General features: G+C 46.0%; 1 protein-coding gene across 1 annotated transcript; it reads left to right on the forward strand.

Annotated features, from left to right (window-relative positions):
- Window positions 1–3,430: 3,430 nt before the first annotated feature.
- On the forward strand, window positions 3,431–12,191 carry VIM (vimentin). Its single transcript, XM_009465800.2, has 9 exons — window positions 3,431–4,106; window positions 4,283–4,343; window positions 8,371–8,466; window positions 8,609–8,770; window positions 9,289–9,414; window positions 10,162–10,382; window positions 10,477–10,520; window positions 10,947–11,032; window positions 11,555–12,191. The coding sequence occupies exons 1-9, from the start codon at window positions 3,565–3,567 to the stop codon at window positions 11,594–11,596; spliced, it is 1,380 nt and encodes a 459-aa protein (XP_009464075.2). The 5' UTR covers window positions 3,431–3,564; the 3' UTR covers window positions 11,597–12,191.
- Window positions 12,192–23,092: the final 10,901 nt, after the last annotated feature.

Raw genomic sequence — 23,092 nt, forward strand, 5'->3', positions numbered from 1 at the left:
TGTTTAGTCAAAGTCTATAATAATTGGAAAGCACATTCAATATTTGGACCAAATTTCCCTGGTTTCTCACTGTTTAAATAAAATGGCAAGTCAAAAAAATGTGAATGCCGTTCTTTTCAGTGATGTTTTCAGACCGACAGATATTTGTACAAGAAAGTCAGGGAAATTCTGACTGTTCTGAGGACTTTTTCATTTTTAGCGGAACAGTTTTCAGTATAAAGCCTTTCAGGCGTCTGTCCGCTCTCCCTATGCACACCCATTTTCCCTGTTAATGAAAGTTACACAACAATCCAGTATTTTTTGCTACACTTCTAGGGCTTGATTCCATATTTCATTCTTGGCAGTGAACCAATACATCAGTTCTCTGGCAAAAAGCCAAAAAATGGCAAAACAGTGAACTGAGAGGCTCACGATAAAAATACCTGTTTCTGTTGAAGAGTGCCATTGGTTTACCTCTGATCTGCCTCTGTTGAGGTAAGTGGCATCGCAAGCCGACCAGGCAGCTGCCTGCCTGCGTACTGCAATTGCAAATGAAAAGGCATCGCAATAAGCAACACAGATGACAACTAATAATTTACAAATTATCCCCAACGTGGTGTTTAGTGATCCTATTAGCTCTCTGTCCTTCACGTAAGAAGTGGTCAAGACCCTGACCAGCCTATGAGAGTCCTATAGCACTTTCCTTAAAATCAGGCTGATTACTGTGATTTCATTTCAATTCAAAGAAGTACACTCTCCATGATTTTCATGGCTACGCTGAGATAGAGTCTTTCCTGACAAGTACTGTGGAAATCTTTTCGTATTTCAAGAGACCCGTTCTTGTTCCCCTTTGGGGTTTGGGATGCAAATGTGCGTTAAATTTATTACAGCCTTACAAGAAACTTAGAGCTTCCTCCATTTATGCATCTGTGTAAGTGCCAACCAGTAAAAGGCACTTAAAGGTTTGTTGTAGTCCAGACAACTGACAATATCCGAACATTTCTAGGAAAATTTCATAGTGAGAAACAGCAATGAGGCAGGTGGCCAAGAGTACATATGGCAGTGGTGACATAAACATATGGAAATTACTCTAGAAACGTGGTGGAGGGGGTCGTATTTATTTACTAAAACAAACACCTCCTTGGATTTTAGGGGCAAAGAAGTTTCTGAATGAAGAATGACTGTTGAGCCATGAAAGGTTTTGTGGAGTATAAGTAAGTTGTGCTCTGTTAGGAAAAACAGATTTGGCACAGCGCACCTTTAAAAAACCAACAATCTGCTAACACTATCAGTACTTCTGAGTAAAGCATCTTTAATCTATGAGGCTATTGGTTATGTGCTGCTTTACTTTTTTGCCTGCTCGTAGAAGGAGTGTGTACTTTTGTGCCAGGGCTCACAAAGGCTTACAGCTCAAACTTGATGGCTTAAATAAAGAGCTCTCAGAGGGCTGGACAGCACAACAGCGTCCGGGCCGGGTTGCCGGTACCCTTAGCCTCAGGAATGCCGTGTGACCTCTGCCTCCTATTCAGTGGGTGAATGGAATGAGCTGGAGCCCGGGACTTACGCTGCAAGCACTTCAGTAGCTCAACCTTGTCAGCTTCATTTGCTTGACTAAGCTTCAGTGAATAAAGGAAATTAAAACCTCAAGGACCTACATTTAGATACAAACCGCATTCCTGCACTTCTGGTTGCCATCAGAATGAAAATAAAGCACAGTTTCCTTTACCAAAAAAAATAAATATCCTTAATAAAATATATGGGCTCCGATTCTTCCTCATAAGGTACAATAGCTGAAGTACAATAGCTGACTTCACTGTGAATTTGGGTGTGAAGATTACCTTCCTCTCTGCCTGCTGTTCATGTTCAGGTTTATTAGAATTTCCAGTGAAGTTATTTGTTTCTGCAGGACTGCAAGTTAAAAAGGATTACAAATTGATGTAGTTTTGTATCCCATAAGTGCTGAAGTAATAAATTACAGATAATACCTCTACATTGTATTGGTCACTTCCCATAGCAAAGAGGAAAAACATGTCCCTTACCTGATGTGTCAGTGCAGGATTAGAGAATACGAGTCGTGCTTTGGCCAGTCAAGTTTTAAATTATCTAAATGACAGGGATTCTGTCATCTCCCTTAAATGACTTCTGCATTCACACAGAAACCAATCTGCTCCTAATCAATCTAAGTTTTTCTCTGTTAAATTTTATGCCATTGCTATTGCCCTACATCATTCTTCTCCACTGCTAGTAGCCCCATTTTGATAGTAAAATTGCTCTTGAAACACTGGGATTTTTGTCTGGCCTTTGATGCTACACACATAGGATATTTGCAGATCATGTCTAATGAATAATTATCATTTTGCCAGGTGCTTTCCTAAGACTCTGATCATGTGCCTACTGAAATTAATAGCAAAAGTCTGTTGGGTACACCAGTGCAGAAACAAACCTTCGTTAAAATCAAGCCTTGCACTATCCTAGTTATTAGAAGGATTGCATCTAAGAGCAAGATCCTGATTGCAGTTATTTCAATAACATACTGCCCACACTAAAAAAATAGTTAGTGCTGGGATCGTTGTTACAATAATGGCAGAATTAAACCTTACTCGTGTAAATGCTCACCCAGCTACAGGGAAAACACATCTAGTCTGTAAATGTTGTGTCTTGAGCACAGAAGCAGGAGCTGAGATTGCTGTCATGGGAGGCAGCTAAAGAAGACACAGATGTATTATTTTTCTGCCTGTTTACTTTGGACGTTTGGCAGCCCTTCGCGCATAGTTAGCATCGCTGATCTTACTCTCTTTCAGAAAGCGGAGAAAGAAAAGAAACGGGCTCTCAAAAAGATATACAGATGCGTATATATGCACACAGCACAGCTATAGAGGGTTTTTTAACGCACGCATCCTGGGTTATTTGGAGTATTTTGCCTGTCCCGTGGCACCGCATTAAACCTGGCCCCCCGCAATCCCGGCGCTGCCTCTCGGAGGGGGATGAGGAGCGGCCAGGGAAGGCTCAGCGGCCGCGGAGCCGGGGGAACCGCTGCTGCTGCCGCCCCCCTCCTCCCCGCGCTCCCCTGCGCCCCCACCCGCGGGCCGCCGCCCCGCCGCGCCCTCCCTGCCGCTGCCCCCGCCGGGGCGGCCCCCCTGCCGCTGCCGCTGACCGCTGCCCCGGGGAGAAACCTGCCGGCCCTCGGGGCTCAGCCGCGCCGCCCCCACGCTGGGCCGAGCGGGGAAGGCGGGGGTGCTGCCCCCTCCGCCCCCCTCCGCCGCCCCGCACGCCCGCCTTTGTCTCCGCGGCGGCGGCCGCCGGCCCCCGCGCCCCCCGCGCCCCCCGCGCCCCGGCGGCCGCCGCCCCCTCCCCGCGGGGCGGGGCGGCGATTGGCGGCGGGCGGTGGGCGGGGCGGCGGGGGGCGGGGCGGGCCCGGCCCGGCGGCGGGCGGCGGCGCCCCATAAGAGGGGGCCCGGGCCGGGGCCGCCGCCCTTGTTCGCCCGCCGCGCAGCCGAGCCGCCGCGTCCCGTCCCGTCCCGTCCCGTCCCGTCCCGTCCCGCTCTGCTCCCGGATTACAAAGCCCGGACCGCCGCCGCCGCCGCCATGAGCATCAGCACCAAGAACTCCTCGTACCGCCGCATGTTCGGCGGGGGCAGCCGCCCCAGCACCGGCACCCGCTACATCACCTCCAGCAGCCGCTACTCGCTGGGCAGCTCCCTGCGGCCCAGCACCGCCCGGTACGTGTCCGCCTCGCCCGGCGGCATGTACGCCACCAAGACGACGTCGGTGCGGCTGCGGAGCAGCATGCCGCCCATGCGGCTGCACGACTCCGTGGACTTCTCCCTGGCCGACGCCATCAACACGGAGTTCAAGGCGAACCGCACCAACGAGAAGGTGGAGCTGCAGGAGCTCAACGACCGCTTCGCCAACTACATCGACAAGGTGCGCTTCCTGGAGCAGCAGAACAAGATCCTGCTGGCCGAGCTGGAGCAGCTCAAGGGCAAGGGCACGTCCCGCCTGGGCGACCTCTACGAGGAGGAGATGCGGGAGCTGCGCCGGCAGGTGGACCAGCTCACCAACGACAAGGCACGCGTGGAAGTGGAGCGGGACAACCTCGCCGACGACATCATGCGGCTGAGGGAGAAGTGAGTGTGCCAGGGCAGGGCGGGCGCGGGCTGCCGGCGCCCGGTGCTGCGCCCCCGGCCCGCCGGCGCCGAGGCGGCCCCTCAGCACCCCCGGCTGGGCTGCGGGCGGCGGGGGGCTTGGGGGAGGATCTGGGGGGACCCCCGCTCTCTCCTCACCGCTGTCTCGCCCCTTCCAGGTTGCAAGAGGAGATGCTTCAGAGGGAGGAGGCCGAGAACACCCTGCAGTCCTTCAGACAGGTTTGCGGGGACTGGCGGGAGGGAGCTGTAGGAGGGGAGAGCCCGAGGTGGTGGTGGGGTGCCTGGGACGGGAGGGCGGGACTGCAGGAGTTTGCTTCCCTCGCACAAAGGAATTCCAGCGGTTCTCACGGAGAGCCCTCCTTGTTTTCTTTAGGGGGATGCTGCGGGCTGAGGGGAGGGGAGGGAAACTATTGTCTTGCTTTATCCAAGTCTAGCCTGTTTCACAAAAAGCGCTCCGACGTGGAATCGCTTTCCGATCCAATAAAAGTGAAAGGGGGCCATCTGCTCGCTTGGCTGAAGGGTATTAATGGTTTCTATGGGATTCACCGTGGAATGCAGATACAGGCATTATGGCAAGTGTGGTGGCAGCAGATTGAAATAATAGATCCCTTTGTGTCCGAGGGGAGGGCGCAGTGGGCTGCATTCTTACTAAATGTGTAATGGTGCGGGCGTATTTCTAGCGAAAAGTGTCTATCGTGTATATGGTCCAGGAGCTCCTTTTTAATGAATCGCTTTGGTCAGTGCATTACTGGACAACAGTTTCAAATTCAAAATTTCCCCTATGGGTGTTGTCTGCTGACAAGAAGTAGACAATTTTGGGCGAGGTCACAGCAGTCAAGTCTGCCTCCTGGATGTCCGTTAAGAACATAGAATTCAATCCTCTGTAAGCAAAGATGTTAACATAGGAAACAAGTCACGTTAGAGTTTAGTCTCTGTAGAGTGCTACGATGTTATTCAGATAAACTAAAACCAACATGACAGCCAGAAACAACTGCCCAAACCGTGTTCAAAAAGTGTTAAGCTCAGGTTTTCACTTGTGCGAAACCAGCTTTCAATGTGGATTAAGCCTTGTTTGGACTAGGAGATATTTAGGAATGTGCCTTCTCAAAACAAGGTCTCTTCCCTAAAACTGCTGGTGTGAAACAGCAGCGGTGGCATTCCTCCCGGCTGGAACTGACTGCCCAGACAGCTGGGCACAGGCTGACTTTGTCCCAAAGCTCTTCACAGATGTTAGTAGATGTCACCATTCAGGAAATCATCACTTGATTGTCAGTGTTTCTCTGGGCGAGGCTTTTGACTACAGTATATTTATAGTCTCTGAAGGAGAACAGGGGTCTTCGTAAGATAACACGTGGAAACTGAGACAGCCACTCCGATTTGGAGTCTGGGAATGCAGAGTCTGTGCTGGCGTTCTGGGGACAGAAGTTTGAAACAGGACAGTTACAAGGCATTGCCTTAACTTCAGCTTCTGTTTTTTTGAATGCTAAGCCAGTTTAACATAGTGTGAAGTTCTGTGCAGAAGCATTTAAGTTTTAGAGAACCTAATCTATTCTGATTCATTGCTGAATTCAGTTGAAGGATCCTTTGGCTTAAGGCTGGCTTAAATGATCTTTCATACTTAATTGGTGCACTTCAAGGCATGTCTACCTCTATTTCAAACCAATTAAACTTTGTGAAGGCTCTAGGCTTTTAAGTGAACTTGGCTTTGTGCATAACCCACATTCATTATCCAGCTCTTCCCTGCACTGTGGAGAGGGGTCGTTTCAGAGCTCAGCCTCTAGCAAATCTGTGTGTGCAGCACATTGAGAACTGGATCCATTTAACCTCTTAAGGTGTAGCTTATGCATAAGTATTGCAAATCATTGTCTGTGGAAACACTATACTAAATCCACTCGTGACATAACTGGTGCATGCTAGTGTGTTTGATTTGAACCACAGTAATATCTAATTGTTTGTTACCATGAAAGGGTAGGCTTAACATGCAGGTTTTGAAAACTAAATCTGTTTCAGTGTAACTATTGCTCTCCTGCAAGTGAAATTAAATTCATAGAACACTGAAGTTGAAACATGTGTCGTGCTTTCCATTGTAAAAAAAAAAAAACCACAGTTTTTTATTAAACCATTATATTCTTGCTCTGGAAAGTTGTATACATGGGTTCGGAACACTTCAGATACTTTACTGTTCTGAAGTAGCATCAAATTTACTTTTTACTTGATGGAGCCATTGTATACTTCAGTATTTTAAAAGAAAATAAACAAATATTTGTGCTTAAACTTTATATTTCTAAAAGCTGCCTGCTTTAGAGACTGTTCAACTCAGATGTACTCAACTTTAATTTAATTCTTCTCCTGAACAAAGACGTGGTTTTGCTCATATGCTGAGGCGTGTACTACATAAAATAAACCTAAAGGTTCAGTGAGTTCTTTCCTTTGGGACAAAACAAGCATCACAATTAGTGAGAAAGTTATTTACTGTGGCTTTGCCAGCTACTCTGGCAGCAAGGATTAGATCCTGAGCCTATGGCAGGACTAACAGGTCAGCTCCTGGCTAACATGAGGTTTGTCTGAAGTAAACATGGATGTTCAGCCCTGAAAACTACGTGACTGGCGTTAAAGAATCTCCGAGGATAAAATCAATGTGTAGTCCAATTGCATGTTATATGTCTTACACCTCATTTGCTTAGGCTACAAGTAGCTTATTCCATACATTTAGGAAATACAGATACACTGATTCTTTACTCCCTAACTTAATGATAATGTATACAGTAAAGTACCCACTGAATATTCGAAGTGTCTTCAATTTAAGATGTTTTTGGTTTATCAGCTGCTAAAAATCCTGTAGCTGTTCAGTTGTTCTGAAAAAATTCATAGTCTTCAGTATGCAGATTTCTATAAAATCCACTCTTTTGTCTGTCTAATCGTGTAAACATGTTAGGTCATAGCCATGTAATTGCCATCCAGAATCATCTTCAAGATTTTTGGGAGGAGAACAAATGAATTAAGGAATTCTTTGAATTGAAAAATAGAGCCAATATGAACTGTGCGTGTAAAACTGGAGCTGATAGGGAAGTTATAGAATAACACATCAAAGGAGTGTTTTGCTGGATAAAGAAAACAGAAGAATTCTTCTGGAGCAAGAACCTTACTCCAGAGTAGGAGTGATCCAAGGAATGGCTTTCTAGGAGTCTAAAGAAAACATTCCCTATTTCAAAGGTGCCATAAGAGTGAGAACTGCTGATTAGGAATGCTTACATTTTGGACAAATCCAAAATAGCTTCAGAGTAAGCTGCGAAAACCTGATATGTTAATACCATGTGAACATAAGCATGCAGCTGTGTATATAACCAGTATGAAAGGAACAATTGCCCCCTTTGCAAACAAATTGTCTTAATTGCACATTTAAAATGTGAGAAGTTACCAGTCAATGTTTAGTCTTAAGTTATGTTTTTTAACTAATTCAAGCTGCTCCCATGTAACATTCATGGCATATCTTCTGTTGTGCCTTAAATGAATTTTTGCTGTTGATTAAGACTATCTCTGTCCAGCAAAAGGTGGAGTCTTTGCCAGCTAATGTGAGGGTGTAGGCAATGATGACTAACTCGATTTGTGTTTATGGTCATACTTTCTTTTTCTCAAGGGAGATCTGTTGAACCACTTGGAGAAGTAAAACTTGTAAAGCTAGTGAGGTACAAGCATTTACAAGGATTGTTTTTTTCAAGCTAAGGTCTGTGGACCCAAAGGGCTCTGTGGTTGATAATGAAGGAGTCCATAAGAAGTAAACAAGAAATTAAGCCCACTGAGAGGCATGTAGGAACATGGGTTGCACTTTCAAGCCCCACTGGAGAAAAAAAATGGAAGTCTGCAAATTGCAAGACTAACTCTTTTTCAGGGTAGTCAAGTTGAAAGAGCTTATTGCTGGCTTCTGACCGAAGTATCTGCTTCATCCTCAAGCAGGATTTACACCCACCACGATCTGTGTGCTCTTGATCATGCTTAGCAATATGTTGGCAAAGATGAAGTAATCCACATATGCTGTATAGTTCCCCAAATCACAATAAAGGTGCATATAGTGGTCTTTGAGCCTAGAGTAGGAGGTGGCAAAAAGTTTTTCACCCGCTCTTGATTTCATATTGTCTTACCAAGAAGCTCAGGTGTAGCATCAGTCTATGTGCTACTGAACTTGCCATAAGACTACTTCACACCACAGTTCTGCAAGATTGCTAATCAGTGTTTTCTGTCTGGTCAGGATGTTGACAATGCCTCTCTGGCACGTCTTGATCTTGAGCGCAAAGTTGAGTCCCTGCAAGAGGAGATTGTCTTCTTGAAGAAGCTTCATGACGAGGTAAGCTGAAGAATGAGGCCTGTGATTAGATGCTGACAGTCTAGTGAGCAAGTAAGCTCTTCACTGGTTCTGGCCCAGAGTCTCCACCTATGTACGTTCTATATGTTGCCATGTAATAACACTGAGTGTCTGCTTCTCCAAGGAAATCCGAGAACTGCAGGCCCAACTCCAGGAACAGCACATCCAAATTGATATGGATGTTTCTAAGCCTGATCTTACTGCTGCCCTGCGTGACGTTCGCCAACAGTATGAAAGCGTTGCTGCTAAGAATCTTCAGGAAGCTGAAGAGTGGTACAAGTCCAAAGTAAGTAAAATCTGTTCAGGTGCATCAGGCACTCTAACTGTACATAGCAGCTTTGCTGTAACACTCTGTTCCTTCTGTCTCTACTGGATGCGAACACAGCCATGGCACAGCATCGTCTTTAAACTCCTAGTCTGGGAAGAGTACAGCTGAAAATGTTACTTTGTCCCATAAGGACAGCATCAATGTAATGGGTTCGTACTTGGAGTCTTTCCTATGCTTGTACCTGGAAGCAGATTTTGGATGAAATGCTGGAGAAAACAGTGAATGAATGGGTGAAAAAATGATGAAAAGATAGGAAACATACAGGGTGGGGAAACAAATATGAAAGGTTTAACTCTGAATTCCAATTTAGCAACTAGAAATAGAAAGGCATTTTAAGAGTAATGCTAATATTTGAATGTTTCAGGTGTTAGGACTTGTAATGGCTTCACTTGCCCTCAAATGCTGTGTCCAAAAAAAAAGTCTGTTATACTGTTTCTGTTGAAGCATTACGCTAACCAAACTGGGGATTTCCACAGTTTGCAGATCTCTCTGAAGCTGCTAATAGGAACAACGATGCCCTGCGCCAGGCCAAACAAGAAGCTAATGAATACCGCAGACAGATTCAGTCTCTCACCTGCGAAGTTGATGCCCTTAAGGGAAGCGTAAGTAGAAGACGGCAGTTGTTGGGACATTCTTCCCTTCGCAGCTTTAAGCACTGCACTGCAGTTTAATAGTTTAGGTATAAATGTGCATGCGGCTGATCTCCCATGCAATACAGCAGCATATTAGTACTTTTTGAAAAGGATGCTATGGGCTCAATTTGCCTGCATGCACAACAGTGCACTGGTTAGATTGATACGCTGAACTAATGTTACTTAAGGTATAAACAATGAGTTCATTCCCCTGCTACAATATTTGCTGCTTAAATAACGCTTTCTGGAAGTGTTTGTGGCTTGTCTGTCAGGTACAGCTGAAGCTATAAAAAAAGCTGGAGGAGCAGTGGAAAGGAGGCGCAAATCTTGCGGTTTCTAGAACCTGATTACCTTAAAGGCTGGCTTGAAATGGATTTAACAGTGTATAGTACACCTGCAAATCCCCTCACTGAGGACTGCCTGCATGCTGACTTGTACTGCATGTGTTGGACTTGCTGTAGGGGATTGCTTTGCCACCTGGTAGAACAAATACATGGCACACCTCAGATCAAGTAGCAGAATAACATGCCTTGACTTTGCAAGAGGAAGATAAGGAGATGATAAATTTGGGACATGTCTGGGCACTTTCAGAAAGGAGGCTAACATAACTCAACTTCCCTTTTTTTAAATATTTGAAGGGCTTTGAGGGTGGCTGAAGGTGGAGGAAGGAAGGGTGGCTGAACTGCAGCAGTGCTTGACTTCATTATTCTCTTCCAGAATGAATCCCTGGAGCGCCAGATGCGTGAAATGGAGGAGAATTTTGCTGTTGAAGCTGCTAACTACCAAGACACTATTGGCCGTCTGCAGGATGAGATTCAGAACATGAAGGAAGAAATGGCTCGCCACCTCCGCGAGTACCAGGACCTGCTGAATGTAAAGATGGCTCTTGATATTGAGATTGCCACCTACAGAAAACTGCTGGAGGGTGAAGAGAGCAGGTAAAAATCACATGTAGACTGTTTTCTAACCAGCAGTTACTAGAAGACACTCTATATCCATGTCTGATTTTACCCATTTCTGTTTTTCCCTCAGGATTAACATGCCTATTCCAACCTTTGCTTCTTTGAACCTGAGGGGTAAGCTGTTTCTGTTACTTCAGTTTAGACAGCTGTGCTATCATTAGCGAAAGGGTTCTGGATAGTTCCTTTTACTCTAGTATTTGAGTTTGTATAAATACAGTTGCATGTGAGTGCTTTTCTTAGATATAACTACAATATTTGCAATTACTTAACCATGGATGGGGGAAGCTACTTTGTTCCTGGGCACAGATATTTTTAAATCTCAGTACAGTACATAGTGAGTGATTGGTTTAGACACCCGCTGAAGGTGCTTTAAGGGGAATAGGGAGAAAATGGAGAAGATTAGCTTATCATTTAGAGCAGGAGACTTCTTCATATACTAAATTGGGATTCTGAAAGCAGACACTAAAATCTGTCACACCTTATTTCTTTGAGGAGGTACTTCATCTAGACTATTGATAATAATACATTTTTCTTCTGCAGAAACCAACATTGAGTCTCAGCCAATGGTTGACACTCACTCAAAGAGGACACTTCTAATTAAGACCGTTGAAACTAGAGATGGACAGGTTGGTGGTAACTTTGATTTTATTTCTATCAATCACAGCTGGTTACCTTAAAATAGTTTATGGGCTGGTCAGTGCAACCTATATATGGTAGTAAGTATTGAGTAGAACAGCATCTGGCAGTCAAGGCTGCATGGCTAAACATACAGACGTAGCAAACAGGCTTCTGTGGAAATGATCACAAAATTCATCTGATAGTAAAACCTGAAGTGGCTGACAGATACCTGTGTAGTGAGTACTTAAGTTCAGCTGAGTTAGCAAGTTCTCAAAAGATTTCTCACATCACCTGAGAAAAATGCGGCAGTAAACAGAGGTACTTGCTTGGGAGAAGATACTGTCTTCAGACTAAGTCAATAAAGCTTAAATGGTTTCTGCACACCATTAACCAACTAGAACTTCTCATTTATAAGTGAGAGTTGATACCTATTTGTTCACATTTCTGTGGCAGTGGATGTTCCAATTCTAACTCTAAACAAACAGTAATCTTACTACTATAACTTAATGCAAATGTCTGGTTTTCAACAGGTTATTAATGAAACTTCCCAGCATCATGATGACTTGGAGTAAAGCTGAAGTGAAGATGCGTACTTGTTAATGCAGGAGAAATTCTTACCAGCGAGATTTAAAAGTCCATGTCAAAGGAAGAAACAGCTTTCAAGTGCCTTTTTGCAGTTTTTTCCATGAGCGCAAGATTATTATTCTAGGAAATAGGTCTTAGATCTTGCAAACTGACTCTCCCTGAAGGATTAGCGTTTACAATGGAGTCTAGTTTACAAATAGCAATATCTTGTGCTGCAATACTGTTTTTAATTATCTGAATTCAATGAAACTGCTTTTTCCAGCACAGTATGAGCAACCTGTCGCTATTTCAATAAGTCTTTGGAAAATGGATTTTGATATGTTCTAATTTGTTAATTTCATGACTTTCTGGAAAGCCATAACATAATGCTGGAATTACTATATGGTTGACATCTCCAGTACTGGTTGTGTGGAATGCTGTTTTTTCAGTTTAACTAGATAAACTGTCGTACTCATATACTGCTTAGGTTTTGGAACCAACTAAAATGGACTATAACTGGCAGATGCATAATGTATTATGGTATTTCTTATCACTTGAATAAAATATGATACTTCAAGCTAATAAAAATCAATCTTGCTTGCATATACTAGTTAACCCAGTTAATAAGAGATAAGAATGCCTGAAGTACCTTAAAACTCTGCTCTACAAAACGTAGTAGTTAAGAAGCTGTGCAATAGTTCATGCAAGCCCTTATCTCAGACAGCACCTTTGCAAAGTTAACAGCTGACTTGATGCATTGGCTTCATTTTCCAGGAAAGACTAGTTCCCAAAGGCTTGTCTCTGTTACAGAAGGTGAGATGAAGATTTCAGATGGAGTGGTGGTTAGGAGATGTATTTAAAGGGGAAAGCAGAGGAAAAATAACTTGCCCTAGTGGTGACCTGATTCCAGCACTGAAACCCCTTTAAAAAAGAGAGCCACCGTGCTCGGTATTCTCTGCTGAATGTCAGCCTATGTGCAGCAGAATGAGGAAGAGAAAACTCCCCTCTGTCCTGCTATAAAGGCAGAAGTAAAAGGTTGAAGTCTCTGAACGCTTACTAGAGAAAATTTCTTTTTTTTTTTTTTGGCGAAATAAGATGCTTCTCAAATTAAAACATGGTCAAAACCTCAGCTCAGCTCTTGCCCTGCAAAAGTAGCTGCTCTGTTCTGCATTGCTTCTCCTGTAAAGCCTGCTTCCTGTAAGCTTTCGCTCAGATACAACTTCTGCAGAATGAGTAAATGGGAACTGGAGTTGTTCAGTAAGCATGAATTGCGTTCAGTGCTCATTCGAGGCAATGGTAGTAGCTTCCTGTTGTACTGACACTCTCACAAGTCTTGGGAACTGATCTGTAAGAAAAACTTACTGATTTTCTTATAGATAACTTAGTGTTATCCCCATCTGATGGGGATCAATTCTATCAATTCTTCCCTTTGCTCCAGTGGATGACTGACCAGACGCAGTGCAGGCGCTGGAGGGAGGGGGCAGTAGGAGTCCACTTTTTCACTGCGTTGTCTGCAGCAGCAGGTTAGGAGATCTGCAGCCAGGATGCTGAAAAGGGAGGAAGGCAGTGCCCGGGGTGGGGTGAAGCCCTCTACAGCTCAGTCACACAGGTATCCTGCAGCCTGGAGGTAGGGGCCAAGGCCTGATTGCAGTTTACATCTTTGAACCTCCCAGGGAGATGTGCTGAAGCTGTTCTTCACAGCAGTAAAGCACCTAATTTTTCAAACAAGGCACGGCAATGCTGTTCCTACCCTGCTTTTCTCTAGTAAGCGTTCCCAGAGGACTTCAACCTCTCACTTCCACCGCCCGGCAGGCCAGAGGGGAGTTTTCCCCATTACACCGCACTTGGGCTGATGTTCAGCAAAGCATACAAATCCGTTAGGCTGGGGTATGTGGCTGTCCAGGTTGGTGCTTTAGGTGCTCACCTGAGAGAAAAGTCCTGCAGCTGGTCCTGCATTTTTTCTGGTGACTCTTCCATGCAAAAGGGCCAGAAGTGACTCGGAGGAGAGTGCCTGGACCCAGGCTTCAGCTGCTGCTTCCTGCAAAGCGGAACAGATTCAACCTGGTCTACAGTCTGGTGAGTAGGACAGTCTCATTAAAAAGTGAGAGTGAACCCAGTGTCCTTCATGCTGCGGAGGTTACAGACACCAGGTTTTCTACTACCTATCAACATCCAGAATGATAAAAAAAGCACAAAGGAGCTTGTATGGGAGATGCTTTCTGTGGTACCGACAGTTTTGGGCATGTGCAATAGCTAATTTTGAACACTTAATAGACACGAGTGTCTACAAACTTTCAGGATAAGAGTGGGATAAGGTGCTGATGTCCTGCCTATTGCAGACTACTGAAGTCTTTTTCTGGATCCAGGCACTGAAAAGGTTAGGCCAACGCTTAGTGTCCTTTCTGGGCAGCTGAAGCAGTGTGGGAGCACTGGACAGTGGCATCTGGCAGTGCGCAGGTAGGGAGAGCCAGCTCCGCTGGGGACGGTGGGGACCGTCGATGGCTCTGGGCAGAGACCCGTGGCACAGAGGGTCTGAAATGCATGTTTACTGCTAGAGGTTACCTGAATTGTGATAGTCTTTCAGATGTCGCTTCTCCCTCTGCCGCCAGCTACCCAGCTTGTTGCTTTCTATCGCCTTTGATTGCTTCACCCAGTAGATGAAAGAAGTGACTGTATCAAGCACTGACAGTGCAGCAAAGGAGTTATTCCTGGCTCTTTTGTGTTCGAAGTTACTCAGAGCAGAGAGAAGCATGTGGCAGACTTTTCAACCCTGGGAATAAACAGACAAATAAATAAAAATAAATAAAAATAAAACCTAGTTGCCAAGGGGATAGGAAAATTGCAGGAAACCTTCAGAGCCTACGGTCTGTGTGTGAGAGTACCCTCATGGTGGAAAGGAGAGTGGATGGTGCCTGTGTGAACTTCTCGGTGTTTGATCTAGGCAGACCAGGTTTATGCTCGTATACAATCGCTGAAAGCTGCTTGGTGTTGAGTGAGCAGCTGACCTCAGAACTGTATTTCACATCCTAATAACTGCAGGTGGCAGCCATACCGAGCAGGGCCGCCCTGCTCGGCGGCCGGGCACTTGTCCTACCCTCCACCGAGCACCGTGGAGCTGCTCCCGTCAGCTGCGCAGCAGCACTCCAAGGCTGAATTTCCTCACTTGCTGAGTGACGGGTGCCTATGGCAGTCACCAGGTCCTTGTACAGTGAGTAACAGGCTACTGCTACAGGCACCACTGCTTTTTTTGGTAAATGTTGATTTCTAACAAGACCTTCTGACACTGGGTCCGTTCCAGGTAACCCAGGCAGAACGGATTTTGCCTAAGTTGCTTGTGTTGCATTGTGAAATCTCTTACATGGTTACTATCTCCAAATGTGTAAGCTGTACTCACAGTAAATAATATCAATCCCCCAGATAATTAAGAGTCCTCATATTTAGTTTATTTTGCTTCATGTAGCCAGAAGCTTGGTTTCCTTTGCTTTTTTTTAATAATCCTGCAAAATATGGTAACTGTTAGCAGAGACTCCATATTCCAGGCCCCTGGGAATACATAACTAATGCATTTCTTCTGCCATCCAGTTTGTCTGCTCTAGTATACAGCAAATATACTTTTCCTTCCCTCCACTCTTTCTTTCTTTGTTTCTTTCTCTCTTTCTTTCTTTCTTCCTTTCTTTTCTTCCTTCCTGCCTTTTTCTCCTGTTTCTCTCTTCTCTTCTCTTCTCTTCTCTTCTCTTCTCTTCTCTTCTCTTCTCTTCTCTTCTCTTCTCTTCTCTTCTCTTCTCTTCTCTTCTCTTCTTTTATTTTTGTTTTCCTTCCTTCTTCTCTCTCTAATATTTCAGTAGAGAGCAAAAAGGCCCAACCAAAGGCTTGTGCCTTCTCTCTTCCCCTCCCTGTAACAGCTCTTTTCAGCTGTTACATCTGCAGATGACCCTGGTGCTTTCACTGCTGGCATGCTGTGCTTGGTGGGAACATCTGTACTTTTTTAAATGCATGGAAGAAAAAGCTAAGGGAAAGAGCTGCAAGGCTGCTCTGAGGTCCTGAAAGCTTGGTTTAAAGGTGAGGTTTAAAGAACTGGGGACACTTCGGATGAGGCCTGACGGCAGTATGGTGGAAAGCTGTCCAACGGTGGTGGTGGTAGGTCAGTGGCATCGCTGTGCCTCAGGCTGCAGTGTGCTCTGCCATGGCACCAAGCTGCCCCACAGCCTGTCAGGCGTCTGGGCGCCTCGTGCAAAGCCATGAAAGCACCCAAGGAACCCAGACCTTCAAAAAACTGCTTGTAGGAAACTGCTCATCCTAGCCCAGTGTGAAACCTCCAAAATGGGGTCTGGGCCAAAGCTCGCCATGCCCAGCGCTGCCTGTGATAAGAGCATGTATGGGGCTGATGTTCAAAGTCCTATTTGCAGATGCAGAATCCCACATGTAAGTGGGTTACTGGGGACTTCGGGACTGGTATGTTCTCCCACTAGTCAATTAAAACGTATCCTGTAGACTCACCATCACCCTTAGGCACCCACGGAGCATGGAGGCTTGTGGCTGAGGAACCTGTCACAGGGCTGTTGGTGGCAGTCACCAAGGCCCCATGCTGCGTGGAGATAATGTCCTGCTGGGGCACACCTGGCACCGGGAGGCTCCTGCTCCCGGCCAGGGCTTGCTGATGCCAGCTGGTGGAAGGGGAGGTGCTCGGGGGATACAAATTCCCACATTTGGAGAGGTTGAGTAGCTGAGTGGCTGGATAGAGAATCTCACTGGTGCCCTAACAACAGGTAAGTATTGACGATTTTAATTGCAAATCCTTCCACAAGGGAAGGAAAGCCTGGATATTACTGAAAATTTTAAAGTCATTTGCATACAATAAACTGCTCAAACAGACATGTGCTTGAGTGCAGTCAAGCATGCAGAATTGGGAAGTGCCAAAAATAAAATTACCTCTTCAATCTTCATTTAGTCCCTTTGTGCTCATGCATAATGCTACAGATTTCAGCTGCAAGTTCATGGTCCTTGTCTCATTCAGTGCACATACCCGACAGCACTTCAGGAACCACCACTTACTGCCAGAGCATTTTCAGACCTCCTGCATGCGTGTTCCTCCCACTTTATTTGTCTGTTTTAAAGAGCCTGAATTTTTAATTTGCTCTAGGTTACCCTCTGCTGTTCTTCATGGCTCTTCCCAACACCCCTGCGAGAGGTGGGGTGTTATCATCTGCCCTGTTTCACACGTGGGGCCCTGGAGCACGGCAGTGAAGCTCAGAAGTGGAAGTTAACCTCAGGGGTCCAGCGTGAGGTCGGTTAGCACTGTATACTTTTAGGGCCAGGTACTTTCCCAGTCTGGATCTCAGATCAAGTTCCCACAAAATTAAGCTCAGACATTCAGGGGTACCAATGCAAAGCATGGTTCAAGTGAAATTCCCAGCCTCAGCCAGGAAAGCTATAGCATAAGCAGGAGCAAAATCCATTTCCCCAACATGGTGTAGAGCTGCCTTAACTGTGGGCCCTTCTGTCTCTACAGTATATTGCATCCCTCACTCCGTATTTCCCTTCTTCTGCAATAAGGGCAGCAATGCTCTTGCTAACAGGCCCCCTTGCAACCCAGGCCAAGGTCATTCCCCAGGCCCATGAACCGCCCAGAGGTAAAAGCTGCTTACGGGCTTCAGTCTGCAGCAACCAAACTCATTGCTTCAGAAAAGGGCAAGCCCACAGCAGCCAAATCTCTGCACAGTGGTGTGTAATAGTTTCCATACAAATTCCTCAGCCTGATATTTTCGGCCTGTTTCTTTTTCAGAGACGTATTGCAGCTGTCTCCCTGTGGTGGGTTACGCGAACTGCAAGGCGAAGACAGCTTGTATGGAGCATTTCTCCTCTCTGGTGGATCCTTGGCTGCAGCGTACCACGCAGGATGGTATGGCTGCAAAGGCAGGAGAGGCAACTTTCTCCAAGAATTGCTCTGCAGTTCTCTGCTACTGGCTGTGATTCTGAAGTCCAGGAAGATGTCTCAGACTTGGCAGGCACTGAATAAAATCACCTTCAGGATGGAGAGTGGTGGTGGGTTGAACCTGGCCAGCAGCCAAACACTCACACAGCTGCTTGCTCACCCCATTACCCCCAGCAGGAAAGGGGGAGAGAACAAGAAAAAAAAAAGTGAGAAAATCTGTGGGTAGAGATAAAGACAGTTTAATAGGTGAAGAAAAGAGGAGGGGAAAAACCCCAAGAAAAACAAAGGCAATCACACGCCACCCCCACAGGCAGATGGATGATGAGCTGGTCTCCAAACAATGGCCACCTTGGAAGCCAAAAACCTTCTTCCTTTACCTCAGTCTTTATTGCTGATGATTGAGCTGATTGAGCATGATGTTGTGTGGTATGGAAAATCCCTTTGGCCAGTTCAGGTCAGCTGTCCCAGCTGTGTCCCCTCCCATTGTCTTTCCCACCCTCAGCGTACTCACTGAGAGGGCAGAGTGGGAAACAAAGAGAAAGCCTTGATGTGTCACCAACACTGCTTTAGCCACAAATCCAAAACACAGCACCACAGGGGCTGCTATGAAGAAAGTTAACTCCATCCCAGCCAGACCCAGTGCAAGAACTTAGCACAGATTCAGATGGGGGGTGTGCGTCTGTACCTGGCAGCCGGGTGGAGGCTATGTATGAGGGCTGAGAAGGACCCAGACTCAAAGTTCATCCTCTACCAAATTTGGAGCAGAGTTTTAAGCTCAGATCTCATAGCATGACACACTCTATAGACTTTATGGATGTCCAAAAAATGTACATGCTAGAAAAGCTCTGCCATTTTATATAACCAGCTTTACTATGCATGGCAAGGTGAATAATACGGGGTGGTTTTGCTGGCTGAAGCACTCCACTTGCAGACCAAGTTTCTGGCCCCCACCCTAGCTAGTGTTTAAATACTATAAAAATATCTTGGCTCCCACCTACTTTAAACTAATACAATCATATTTTTAAAGCTTATTCTGCAAATTGGGGACGGGAATTGCAAACATAGTTTCTGCTCTGACTGTCCTTCTTTGATGCTGCTTGCTGGAGCGCACGACAGGTTTGCTGCCCCCCAGCTTTCCCCATCAGACCTTAGTGCCCTGCAGCTGGGCGGCTGGAGGAGTGCATGTCTGGACCACTCCTGCCAAACACAGCACAAAGCACTTTCCCTGCTGCTTTAAGCTAAAAATGTTGGACTGTGATCTAGGAGGGGTCTGAAGTGATGAATTCTTGCATTGGTAGGATATGCTCCTCTCCTAGCAAAGTCCTGTTCCAGCGTTCAGTCACTCTCAAAGTGAAAAAGTTGTTTCTTATATTTAAACAGAATTTCTTGTATTTCAGTTTATGCCCATTGCCTCTAGTCCTGTTACTGGATACCACGGAGGAGAGCCTGGCTCCGTCTTCCTTACTCCTTCCATCATGTGTTTGTTTATACACATCGATGAGATCCCACCTGAGCCCTCTCTTCCCCAGGCTGAACAGTCCCAGCTCTCTCAGCCTCTCCTCCTATGTCAGATGCTCCAAGCCCTTCATTGTCTTTGTGGCCCTTGGCGGGACTTGCTCCAGCGTGTCCATCTCTCTCTTGTCCTGGGGAAGCCCAGAACTGGACACAGCACTGCAGAGGGGTCTCACCAGGGCTGAGTAGCGGGGAAGGATCACCTCCCCCAGAAAGCTTAGCTTCATTATATTGCATTATACTGACTGGTCTTGAAAAGTGGTGACCTGGCAGATGAGAGAGTAGGTAAAGGCCAGAGCTCTACAGCAACATATGAAGAGCCATACTGGGTCAGACCAGCGTCCACGCAGTCTCCTACAGTGCTTGCTGAGGAGAAGGGCATAAGAAACAGGACTCCAATCCCTGGAATAGCCTTCATTTTCCAGCAAACAGAAATTAATGGACTTTGTGAGCCAGTGGCTTTATCTAGATCATTGATGAACTTGTCTGATCTGATTCAAATCCTCTGATATTTTTGGATTCTATCAGCCTGTATTTCATCATTTGGCAGTGTACCAGGGAAAAACATTTTCTTTTGATTATTTTATCCTCACTGTCTGATCATTTTGTTGACTTTCCAGTAGCCCATGGAGGTTAATGGTGGAGCAGATATCCACCTGCAGCCTGGGGAGGACCCCACACCGGAGCAGGTGGATGCCTGAAGGAGGCTGCAGCCCATGGAAGGCCCATGCTGGAGCAGGCTCCTGGCAGGACCTGTGGACCTGTGGAGAGAGGAGCCCACGCTGGAGCAGGTTTGCTGGCAGGACCTGTGACCCCATGGGGGACCCACGCTGGAGCAGTCTGTTCCTAAAGGACTGAACCCTGTGGAAGGGACCCACACTGTAGCAGTTCATGGAGAACGGCAGCCTGTGGGAAGCATTCATGTTGGAGAAGTTCATGGAAGACTGTCTGCCATGGAAGAAACCCCACGCTGGAGCAGGAGAAGAGTGTGAGGAGTCCTCCCCTGAGGAGGAAGGAGCGGCAAAGACAACGCGTGATGAACTGACCGCAGCCCCCATTCCCTGTCCCCCTCCGCTGCTGGAGGGGAGGAGGTAGAGAAATCGGGAGTAAAGTTAAGCCTGGGAAGAAGGGAGGGGTGGGGGGAAGGTGTTTAAGATTTAGTTTTAATTTTCTCATTACCTTACTCTGATTTGATTGGTAATAAATTAAACTAATTTCCCCAAGTCGAGTCTGTTTTGCCCGTGACGGTAATTGGTGAATGATCTCTCACCGCCCTTATCTTGACCCACGAGCCTTTTGTTCTATTTTCTTTCCCCTGACCAGTTGAGGAGGAGTGATAGAGCAGCTTTGGTGGGCACCTGGCATCCAGCCAGGGTCAACCCACCACACTAAGACAACAACAAGCAGTCTTCAAGACATGTGCATTGGAGCAAGACAGAATGACATAATGGGAACTCCTATTTTGTACTCTAGTTACCTTCAAAGTAAGTAAAAATATCCCATCTACTTTTTTGATCACTGCTCAGTACTGGGCTGACGTTTTCAGAAAATTATCCACAGTGACTCAGAGATCTATTTCCTAAGGACTAATAGCTACGAGTTATTTTTCCACCTACTTTGCTGTCATTGACATTAAATTTTCATCCACCGTTTGATCGCCCAGTCATCCAGGACCGTGATAACCTTCTGCAACTTTGAGCTTGGCATTAATACTGACTGCCCTTAACAATTTTGTACCAACTGAAAACTTTTGTCATTCTACTAGTCATTCTTTGCTAGCTCACTGAGGAATATATTGAATGGTAAAGGGCAGTGTGCAAATACTTGTGGGACCCCAGCCACAGCTTCTTTCCACAGTGAAGGCTTTCCATTATTTCTGTCATTTCCTACTTTCTAGCTTAAAATAGGGAGAATCTTCCCTTTTTATTTCTTCGGAATGTGCAGTGATCGTTTTGCAAAAGCTTCTGACAAAATCTTCCATCTGCATTACCATTAGCCGCAAAGTCTGTAAAATCCTATAGACATTTCCACCAGATTCGTGAGGCACAACTTCCTCAGGAAAAAAATGCATGTGGAATCCTACCCAGCACAGCTGCTCTTACAGTTCCTCCTGATTCTGCCAGGTAAAAGTGTTAGATTTATTGCTCTATAGATTTCAGCATCACCCTGGAGCCTTTTTTAGAGTCTGAAATTATACTGGCCATTGACTATTTCTCTGACACCAGACGCATTGCAACTAGCAAATCAGCAATTTCATGCTGAGTTACCCCAGACCCATTTGATGGTTGCCATCCTGCCTTCTTTTTGCTTGTCAGTGTATTGATTTGTTTCAAAACCTCTTCAGTTTGAGATTGTTCTTCACCTGTCACAGGGGGCTCCTTCACCTTGTTCTCAATGAGCTGTATTCATGGAAGTTTTTTCCTATGGCCGTATCTTTGCTAAGTAATACTTCCACCTCTTGACTGTCTCACTTGAAGCTGCACTGAATTTCTGGCAGACATCATGGTTTGGATGTGTTTGAAAGTGTTTTTTATTAGCAATTTGCCTCTCAAACTGGTATTTGATACATCTCACTGGAGATATAATTTTCGTTTGCCAGAATTTCCTGGTTTTCTCGTTTGGACATGATTTCTGTCAAGTTCTAGTAGTTCCCTTCGCTGTCATTTCTAATTGGTCTGGGGTTTTGTGGTTTTATTTTTTTTCTTTTTCTGTCTAAGAGGCTTTTCAGCAAGATAGTAGGCACTTCTCAGTTTAACATGGTATCTCAAAAAGTCTCTTCATGGCTTATCATCTTTTTCAATCTTTCAGCTTCTCCTATTTTTTAAATTGATGCCCACATTTGAAGAAAGCTCCCTTTTGAAGTTCAGCTTGATTGAAATGGACTTCCAGGTCATTTTTCCTTCCTGGCTCAATTTTGAATTTCAGTACATGCAAGTGCTACATCCTCTTCACCGCTAACTTCTCCACTTTCCACACAGGCTGTAAATCACTTGTGTCTCTCTCTGTCCTTTGCAAGAGATATTCTTAGCATTTCTCTCCTTTAACCCATAAGTTTCTAGCCACCTTTTCCTTTAGGTAGTGCAGCTTCTAGGCACCTAATTGAACTTGGAGCAATTGCTTTGAACTTCACGGCATCTATTTCAGATGTGAAAAAGAGCTTTCAGATGAAAGCCTGTCAATTTTTTTCTCCCAGCTTTATTAGATAGAATAATAAAACACTGAGCCTCTACCACAAACCTTGGCTTAGGCTGCCATCAGATGAACGGGCACTGCAGGCACTCCCCACAGGGGCTGGCAGGGCAGGGCCTCACGCCCCCGAGCCCATCCCACCTCCCCCAGCCAGGGAGCAGGGCAGGCTGGTGTGGGAGGACGGCCAGGGCAACCCCAGCCCAGGGCATCAGGCATCTCCATGGGGAAGGAGCTGCCTGATGTAGAGGGTGCCTGCTCTGACCTGCCTGATCAGGAAGAACAAGGGGATGAGGCCTTCTACAGACAGCTAGAAGTAGCCTCCTGTTCCCTGGCCCTGGTCCTCATGGCAGACTTTAGCCACACCAATATCTGCTGGAGGGAGAACACAGTGGGGCATAAGCAGCCTTGGAGGTTCCTGGAGAGCACTGACAACAACTTTGCAACCGAAGTGATAGAGGAGCCAGCAAGGAGAGGTGCTCTGTTGGACCTGACACTTACGAACAAGAAAAGGCTCATTGGGGATGTGAAATTCAAAGGCTGCCTTGGCTGCAGTGAGCAAGAGATGGTGGAGTTCAGGATCCTGAGAGGAAGGAGCAGGGCAAAAAGCAAGATCACAACCCTGGACTTTAGGACAGCAGACTTTGGCCTCTTCAGGGATCCACTTGAAAGAGTTCCATGGGATAGAACCCTAAAGGGAAGAGGGGTCCAAGAAATCTGCTTGATATTCAATGGTCGCCTCCTCTATGCTCAAGAACAATCCATCCTAAAGAACAGGAAGTCAAGCAAAAATGCCAGGAGGCCCGTGTAGATTAACAAGAAGTTCCTGGCAAAACGCAGGCATAAAAATGAAGTATACAGAAAGTGGAGTCAG

Source organism: Nipponia nippon, unplaced genomic scaffold (genome assembly GCF_047370975.1).
Source record: "Nipponia nippon isolate SJK-2023a ecotype South Korea unplaced genomic scaffold, ASM4737097v1 scaffold_1, whole genome shotgun sequence".
Classification (NCBI taxonomy): domain Eukaryota; kingdom Metazoa; phylum Chordata; class Aves; order Pelecaniformes; family Threskiornithidae; genus Nipponia; species Nipponia nippon.